The sequence below is a fragment of the Haliotis cracherodii genome, unplaced genomic scaffold, assembly GCF_022045235.1.
Source record: "Haliotis cracherodii isolate W230 unplaced genomic scaffold, xgHalCrac1.p SCAF_7, whole genome shotgun sequence".
Lineage (NCBI taxonomy): Eukaryota > Metazoa > Mollusca > Gastropoda > Lepetellida > Haliotidae > Haliotis > Haliotis cracherodii.
Window position 1 is genome coordinate 10,116,348 of NW_027266330.1, and position 9,331 is coordinate 10,125,678.

The following is a 9,331-nucleotide window of genomic DNA, read 5'->3' on the forward strand; positions in this document are numbered from 1 at the left end:
CATAAATGGTGATCATATTCTATTTTTTGCTGCATTAATTCCGGAAATATTCCTTTTGCGGCAAAAGACTTCATCCCGAATTTGACGTTTTGTCTGGTCAACGTTGCAGAGTGTTTTAGTTACTTTCTTGGTTAAGAAATGAATCCATTAACGTGAGTTTGGTTTAGACACATCCTATGACATAAGAACACCCGGTTCTCTTTGTTTTGTGATACGTACATCATTCAAGGAGGGATTGCGGTGCGGTTTTCGATCACCACTTTGTCTTTCGTTTGATGGAGCACAGGGTCACGCTTCTTGGGTTGTAAGCAGCACACCAGTGTTGATGTGTTTCACCGAAGTGGTGACCATCTGATGCTTGCAAAACTTCAGGGCGCCAGAAACCTTTGATCGTGGGTTCGAATCTCGGTTCGTCACGAGCTTGTATCTAGGTTTGTAAGCATGATAGCCGCGCTCGTGGGTTTCAGCACAGGACCATGTAACAATAAAAATATAAAAAGTAGCCAAAAAAATCATAGACGACGCCAAATAATAAAAAAAGTCGCCATAAAAATCATAGACGAGGCCAAAGTTTGGCCACTGTTAGCTATTACGAGTCATGTCCCTCCTAAAAAGAATGCCTAATCAGATTCCACCTCTCATATCACATGCATTTGCTTCAAACAAAACGGCAGCTCCCAGTCAAGAAGATCTGATCGATAATAAAAATCTATAAGTGTCGTAAAGCAGGTCTTGCTTTACGAAGTGCATCAAATCAGGTGAGCATCTTGTTTAAACATATGAGAAGGTTAGGAAAATATCTGTTGATGCTGAGTTGGTGGTGCACATGCTTTGCAAATCCTGCTATCAACGATACCTGCATGTCAGTTTACAAACCATATGTCGATTTCGTTATACGATTTTGATTGAACTATGCATAGACGCATTAGTCCAGCAAAATATACATCCATAATTCCAGTCTAGTTCGGCAAGGGTGGAAACGGGACTTTTGTAAGTTAACTCCCTTGCCTTGGGAAGATGATACATGCATGTCGCAACATAAGTGCAGTAATCTTGAATAAAAAATCTGATTTTTATTTACATTTCTTTCAAAACTGAGGCGGGAGGCATTTTATTTTTGTTACATTTAAACAAACTACTCAGTATCTGTGTACCTTACATCTTGATGTTTGTTATTCGTTGGCAAGGACAATGTAGTCATTATAAAATAAGAAGGCATTTAGTGATTTTCTTCATCTGTAGGCACATAGGGACAATAACATAGTGTGAGGCAGGGAGATTGGTAGGGAGGCTGGCCGTGATGAGAATGTAATGATTGTATTATGACTTGTGACATCTACTGTAAATCTTGAAATTAACGCGAGCATGAATTAAATGTGAAAAATGCGAGCAGTCTTTGCTCGCATTTTAAAACATCACATTTATATCAACAATAAGACATTTTGGATACCAACTTAGACATACGCTGATGTATTCCACACCACTGTTTATTGAGCAGCACTTGTATATAAAGTATATAAACGATGTCATTCAAACACTAATTGCGTCCTGTGAATTGTCACTGCTTGGGTCAAGACAATACTCACATATGTCATCACTCATCATACCTGCAAGTCCAGACAGACGCCACCCTTTGTTCTTTGCGACTGCGTCAAAGGCCGACACAAGCCAGCGCGCATGTATTGTTTTTGCGGACGTACTTTACTCAGTTGGTGTGTGATAGGATTAATGTAAGGTTGGATTAAGGTGAGGATTCTAAACCTGACTGAGGACATCTTAAGATATCAATCCACTGATGCTTGGGGGGAGGGGATGTCGCATTCATATTGAGTCACATTTTTAGCTAGGGTCCAGTGGTCGCATGCTTTGGAGACGCATTAATTTCACGATTTACAGTATTTGATTGTTTGCAGAAATGTTCGCAACATCCAGAAGTTGAACCAGACTGAGCTACAACTCGGTAGTATTGGCAAGAAGTCGTGGCACGACCAGTATAAGGACAGCGCATGGCTCTTTATAGGCGGACTCCCCTATGACCTGACAGAGGGAGACATACTCTGTGTCTTCTCCCAGTGAGTCAATAGATCATTGCAAGATCATTATGAAAGATGGTAATGTGTATATTTGGCCAGGACATGTCATTTGGAACTGACGGCTTCAACATTGAAACTAAACAAATCTCAATCATCTTCAGCATCAAATAGTAAGCAATGTTTAACCAGGCTGAATAGATGGTTGATCACAATCGCTGTCAACTTCGTACGGGGGCATGAATGGCCCAGTCGTCTAATGCGCCGCTATTCGCTGTGCAGAGTTGCATTACTTGGGCATGCCAGAAACCTATGATTGTGGGTTCGAATCCGGGTTTGCCCCGATTATGTTTCTAGGTTGTCAGCGACATACTCGTGCTCGTGGGTTTCACCGAAGTGGTAAATGTCTGAGACCTGCATCACTCTGGCCTTTCCTCCCACATTAAGCTGACATGCCGCGATATAACTGTAATACTGTTAAAAGCGGAGTTTAACCCTACTCACTCACTCACTCACTCATGCCAGCAAACCCAAATGAACTCGGTTGTGGTTATATAGTTTGAATATTATGCAGGTTACCTCCCTTGGAGCTCTGATCAAATGGTGAGCAATGTTTGAGCAGGCAATGAAAATGATAAGACAAGACCACACTGATATCAGCATTAAGTACTGAGGTATGTGTAGTCAGCATATGTTTATATTCCAGGTATGGGGAAATTGTCAACATAAACCTGGTGCGAGACAAAGGGACCGGGAAGTCCAAGGGCTACGGCTTCCTCTGCTACGAGGATCAGCGCAGCACGGTGCTAGCTGTGGACAACCTCAACAGTATTAAGGTAAAGGTCAAATGTCACTGCTTAGAACAAAATGAAGAATGTTTAGTTTGTTGTTTAATGTGCACTCAGCACTATTCCAGCTATGTGATATCCATCTGTGATTAATCATCTGTGGACCAGACAATCCTGTGATTGACATCATGAGCATTGATCTATGCGCTATTGTGCCCACCCAGCCTGTGTTTTGACTGTTAGGTAAGAGTGAGTGAGTGAGTGAGTATGGTTTTACGCCGCTTTTAGCAATATTCCAGCAATATCACGACGGGGGACACCAGAAATGGGCTTCACACATCGTACCCATGTCGGGAATCGAACCCGGGTCTTCGGCGTGACGAGCGAACGCTTTAACCACAAGGCTACCCGACCGCCCCTGTTAGGTAAGAGAAATGAGAGAGTGAGGAGTCTATGGGTTTTGTCACGTGGTTCCGGTGTGCCTGCACGGCTCACGGGTGCGTTGAGGTGAGCTATTTTTCTGTTCTCTGGGAACACAGTTCAGGAAGTTTCCACTACATTTCGGAAATGAGTAGAGATAAGCAATTAGTATGAGTCAGGATAAGTATAAATGATATTAAAAAACAAATATTTGTAATCCTGCTTACTTACTCTCGTTCTGTTGCAGTTGCTGGGCCGTATTATCCGTGTGGACCACGTGGAGAGCTACAAGATTCCCAAGGAGCATGGAGATGAGGATGATGTCACAAAGAAGCTGAGGGAAGAGGGATGTGCCCCCAAGATCAAGTCGTCATCCGAAGATGAGGAATCGTTTGTTGTTACCGTAAAGAAAGCCAAGAAAGGTAGCCTGTAGTTATTCTTGACAAGAAATTATCTGTGATGATATGAAATATCCTTGATTGATGACTTTTATAAATTATGATGATAATAATTTTTTGGACTGTATGGCATTTACAGAGAAGCTCACCTGGATGCAGAGATTTGTCCAAGACTCAATACGTTGTGCCCCAGGCAAATGGGGAAAATTTTTTTTTATTTATGTTTTAGTTTAAAGTTCTTATTTTCTTAAATTCTGAGGTATTTTAACATGTTTAACATTATATTCTGAGTTTGAACCAGTTGTTTAGTGTGCAAGGGATGCACAATTATATTAATTGTACCTACAGCCCATCAACAGCAGTTATGAGTGTCTGTTATTTTGTCCATCAATCATGTCCATTGTCCACATAATCATTGATTCATTCCAGGCTCTAAAGTAATGATCAAAATGTACAGTACAAGACACCCTTATATTGCCTTCAAGGATCCTTGAATAATTGATTATTGAGGGTCCCCTGAACCCCCACTTTTGAAAATCAAAGTAAAACCTATTCAAGACTAAAACTAAGCAGCAACCCCTTGTCCTATTTGACCCGTGAAGAATCAGGGGTATAATAGGTCTTCAGCAACCCATGCTTGTCATAAAAGGCGACTAACGGGATCGGGTGGTCAGACTCGCTGACTTGGTTGATGAATGTCATTGATCCCAATTGCGTGGATCGATGCTCACGACGTCAATCACTGGATTGTCTGGTCCAGACTCGATTATTTACAGACCGCCATCATAAAGCTGGAATATTGCTGAGTGCAGCGTTAAACAACAAACCAACCAACCAACAACCTTGACCTATTTACTGGTCCTGTTATGTTGTCCTCTTAGCAGGTCTAGATAAATCCCTGGAGTGAATTCGATATCAAATATATCAACATACAGAGCTACAGATAAGCTGCATATTTGCGTAAAATACCCCCCAAACTATTCCAAACCCAATTACTTTCAATAAACTTGCACACAGAAAAGCATGCATCAAACTAAAAACTCAATTGTTTAAAAACCCAATAGAGTGATGAATAGATGAGTGAAAAAATATTGGTTATCCAATGAAAAATGTAATAACCCAATTAAGATAGAAACCTTCGAGTAAAAACTCAATTGCTCAAAAAGTTATCTGGAGCTCTGGCACGAGTCGATAAAAGTTTAAAACTCTGAGGTGATGTTCCATCTTAGTGTGTCAACTTTCTGAGTTTGTAAACAGCAGTAGCCAGTGGTTTGTGTGTAAATGCAGCTAGAGTTTCAGTGGCAGAGAGAACAATGATGTCATTGCATTGTGACATCATAGTAGTCTGCTAAGCACAGGGATGGGTTTTTGTTGTTGTTTTTTTTAGTTTATTTCACATTAGGTGCCGTTATTTTACAAAAGACACTGCAGGACCACATGGCTGGCTTAACAGGATGCTATTTCATTGCAGTGATATATCCCCTGTTGAAGCTAGTTTTGGATGATAAATCTTTTTGCAAAGTACTTATAAAACATCACATGTCAAGAAAGTCTTGACACCAATATATTGTGTAGTTGGTTTAAGGAGGAATCCCACCTGATAGATTCTTTCCCTTTCTTTGATAGGTAGTGCTAGCATTTAGAAGGTATCAGGTTGGGTGATTAAAAAACTGAAACCAATAATGAATTAAAACCTATATATGTCGCATCCTCAGTTGCACATCTGTCTATACATCGGTAAGTCATGACACATCTGGTGTCATCCATTTTGTATTGTATTGCATCATATCACAAAAAATACGTATTTGAATAAAATTCATTTTCGATCATCCACAAAATCTGCTATAATCTGCTATTTTTTTCCAGTAAAAGATCCAGATAAGAAATCAAAGAAGAAGAAAAAGAAAGAAAAGAAAAAGAAAAAGGTGGAATCAGCATCAGCTTCAAGTAGTGAGGATGAGAGGTCACATGACAAGAGTCAGCCAATCAGGACAAAGAAAGAAAAGATTGATCCTTGGTTTGACCAACAGGAAAGACAAGGGGTTTCACCTGGAGATAGATTTGAGAGGGACAGAAGAGATGGGGGTGGGGGCTTTGAGAGAGACAGGAGAGATGGGGGTGGGGGCTTTGATAGAGACAGGAGAGATGGGGGTGAGGGCTTTGAGAGAGACAGGAGAGAGGGGGGTGGGGGCTTTGGGAGAGATGGGGGTGGGGGCTTTGAGAGAGACCGGAGAGATGGGGGTGGGGGCTTTGAGAGAGACAGACGAGAAGGAGGCGGAGCCTTTGAGAGAGACAGGCGAGAAGGAGGCGGAGCCTTTGAGAGAGACCGGCGAGAAGGGGTTGGAGGCTATGAGAGAGACAGACGAGATATGGCTGGGGGCTATGAGAGAGACAGACGAGATATGGGCGGGGCCTTTGAGAGAGATGGGGACTTTAATAGGGATTCTGGGTACAGAAATGGAATGGTCAGATCACAAGATAGGAGAAATGAGAGATTTGACAGAGGGAGGGAAGACAGAAGAGATAATGTATGGAGAGACAGAGAGAGGGAGGATTTCAGGCAAAGAAGGGGAGATAACTCTGAGGATCGATTCCGAGGTGAATTTAGAGACCGTGACAGATACCGACGTGATGACAGGAGTCATGACGACAGAGCTGGATATGATGATCGACGGAGGTGATAATCTGTATTTACCTCAAGGGAAAAACACATTTCTATCCCTCGCTCACACTCTCTTGGCCGGTTGCAGTAGCTGGTACATGCTATTCATGTGGACTATGTCGAGTGCTACATGAGCATGTAGACGAGGATAAAATCAGAAAGAAGCAGAGAGACTTGAGATGTCCTGCTGTGTGTGTCAGCGAGATCTGTGTTCATGTCAAACTGTGCTCAATGTAAGTTGTGTCATGTGTGCATCCAGGTGATAACAGAATTATAATTTCAGCCAACAGCACCAGAAATATCTCTTGTCAGTGAAATTTGGTTCCTCAAAACTACATCATGATCAAATATAAAGTATTCAGACATTTTCCAATCTCATTAAAATCAGATCCTAGTTCTCGCTATCGCTAAACAAAGATCTGAGGACATCCCATTGGGGGTCACGTCAGACTGACCATGCACGAACTTTAAGCGACCAATGGAATGACTGTCAAGAAGTCGACATTAGCCAATCAGAAGGCAGTTTTCTTGTGCTTTACGGCACTAATTTCAAATTCACGACTACGCTTCGAAACATATTTTGACAAATTCTCGATTAAAAATTTGAAACCTGAACAAAAGAACATTCTGGAATGGCTAATAAATCGTCGAGATTGTGTGGATTCACTCGTTAAGCCCGTAACTATCGTCCGGAATACACCATGTTAAAGTTTTCGAGGATGCATTATTAGAAATCACATTCCGACTGTCACTTTAATGATCTGGTTAGCGACGCTCTGATTGGTCGAATTAAAGGTCGTTCTGACGTGACCCGTAATGGGTTGCGAGAACTAAGATCTGATTTTAATGAGATTGGAATTTTCTGTTGTTTGAGTGACTGCTTGTCTCAGATACTTCATTGTACATAATCCAGCAATCATCAATTTATTAATAAAATACTTCAAATGAGGCATCTGGAATCCTGTACTGATTGTCACTATGCTTCTTGCCTGTTTCAACATCAAGGGACGGTGGGGTGGCCTAATGGTTAAAGCGTTCACTCGTCACTCTGAAGACCTGGGTTTGATTCCCTACATGGGTACAATTTTTAAAGCCCATTTCTGGAATCCTCTGTCGTGATATTGCTGGAATTATGCTAAAAGTGACATAAAACCTCACTCACTCACTCTTTCCATATCCATGTTGACATTGACAGATCTATCTCAGCAGTAGTCCAGCTATATGATGGTGGTCTGCACATTCTGTAAATAACCAGGTACTGTGTGATAACAAGATGACAACACTGCTGTGAACAATGCTTTTAGAACTGAGTGATCCGGGTGAGAATAGGTCTTCAACAACCCAAGTTTGTTGTAAGAAGCGACTATGCTTGTCGAAATAGGCGACTAACAGGATCAGGTGTTCAGGCTCACTGACTTGGTTGATGCAAGTCATTGTATCCCAATTGTGTGGATCGATGCTCATGATGTCAATCAATGGATTGTCTGGTCCAGACTCGTTTATTTACAGACTGCCATTATATAGCTGGAATATTGCTGAGTGCGGCATTTAACAACAAACCAACAACAACCTTACATGTGCAATACATAAGTTTTAGTCATTGTGGGTATGAAATGGTTCATTCCAGCTGCAAATGAACTGCACTCTTGGAAGTTGAATATGGGAAATTGTTTTAATACTTTTATCTGTGGATCAACAGGCTGTGTTCAAGGGAGATAACTCTTCTATCACTATGTTATTTTCAGGGGGCACTATTTAACCCTCCTTATCCCAAGATGCTACTGTAGGTGATTGTTCAAGTCAAAGACAAATGACAACTGACCTCTGCTCATGTAAAATAGATATTTATTTCTATTTAAATATAGACAGGCAACAACCATAGGAAACAGTCCTGCAGTACAGCAGTCAGTCATGTCAGACAATGTGTACATGGGGGTGTGAAGACATGTACATGGACACATAGTGAGGACATTCACACTGGGAAGTGGTCATGAGGACGTGGATGTGAGGACAAGTACATGAGGACAATTTCATGAGGACCTAGACATAGGGACCAAGATACTAGGATGTTGACATGGGGACATTAATGGACATGTGCATGATACTAGGATGTTGACATGGGGACATTAATGGACATGTGCAAGATACTAGGATGTTGACATGGGGACATTAATGGACATGTGCAAGACACTAGGATGTTGACATGGGGACCAAGATACTAGGATGTTGACATGGGGACCAAGATACTAGGATGTTGACATGGGGACATTAATGGACATGTGCATGATACTAGGACCTTGACATGGGGACATTAATGGACATGTGCAAGATACTAGGATGCTGACATGGGGACATTAATGGACATGTGCATGATACTAGGATGTTGACATGGGGACATTAATGGACATGTGCATGATACTAGGATGTTGACATGGGGACATTAATGGACATGTGCAAGATACTAGGATGTTGACATGGGGACATTAATGGACATGTGCATGATACTAGGATGTTGACATGGGGACCAAGATACTAGGATGTTGACATGGGGACATTAATGGACATGTGCATGATACTAGGATGTTGACATGGGGACATTAATGGACATGTGCAAGATACTAGGATGTTGACATGGGGACATTAATGGACATGTGCATGACACTAGGACCTTGACATGGGGACCAAGATACTAGGATGGTTACATGGGGACAGGTTCACAAGGACCTGCACAAGAGGACACATCCATGGGACATGTTCTCAACTTGATGTCCCCTGGGGACCTGGAGGTGGCCTGTTAAAGTGGATCAGTATGTATACATAGGAGGCCATCAGCATAGGAATACAGCCAGGATTTGATGTCACCTACAGCTCCTATGTCATTAAAGTTCAGTGTACCAATATCTTACAATCAACAGCAACACAATAAGGTACAACACTAGACACATCCCAAAGAATATACAACCAGCTATTAACTGAAACATGTTCCTTGGCTTAGAAGTACAATTGCAGGACCACCTCGTAGGCATGTTCCGT

The 9,331-nt window shown here is 41.7% G+C and overlaps 1 protein-coding gene across 1 annotated transcript; it reads left to right on the forward strand.

Moving 5' to 3' along the window:
- The first annotated feature begins 66 nt into the window (after nucleotides 1-66).
- LOC139448656 (RNA-binding motif protein, X-linked 2-like) lies at nucleotides 67-6,317 on the forward strand. The gene is made up of 5 exons (XM_071230215.1): nucleotides 67-152; nucleotides 1,914-2,072; nucleotides 2,737-2,866; nucleotides 3,486-3,660; nucleotides 5,503-6,317. The coding sequence occupies exons 1-5, from the start codon at nucleotides 139-141 to the stop codon at nucleotides 6,315-6,317; spliced, it is 1,293 nt and encodes a 430-aa protein (XP_071086316.1). The 5' UTR covers nucleotides 67-138.
- The last annotated feature ends 3,014 nt before the right edge of the window (nucleotides 6,318-9,331 follow it).

Bases quoted from the DNA above. Each gene is read 5' to 3' on its own strand.
- LOC139448656 (XM_071230215.1), top strand. The intron at 2,073-2,736 runs GTGAGTCAATAG...TTTATATTCCAG, and splicing joins ATACTCTGTGTCTTCTCCCA to GTATGGGGAAATTGTCAACA. The intron at 3,661-5,502 runs GTAGCCTGTAGT...ATTTTTTTCCAG, and splicing joins CGTAAAGAAAGCCAAGAAAG to TAAAAGATCCAGATAAGAAA.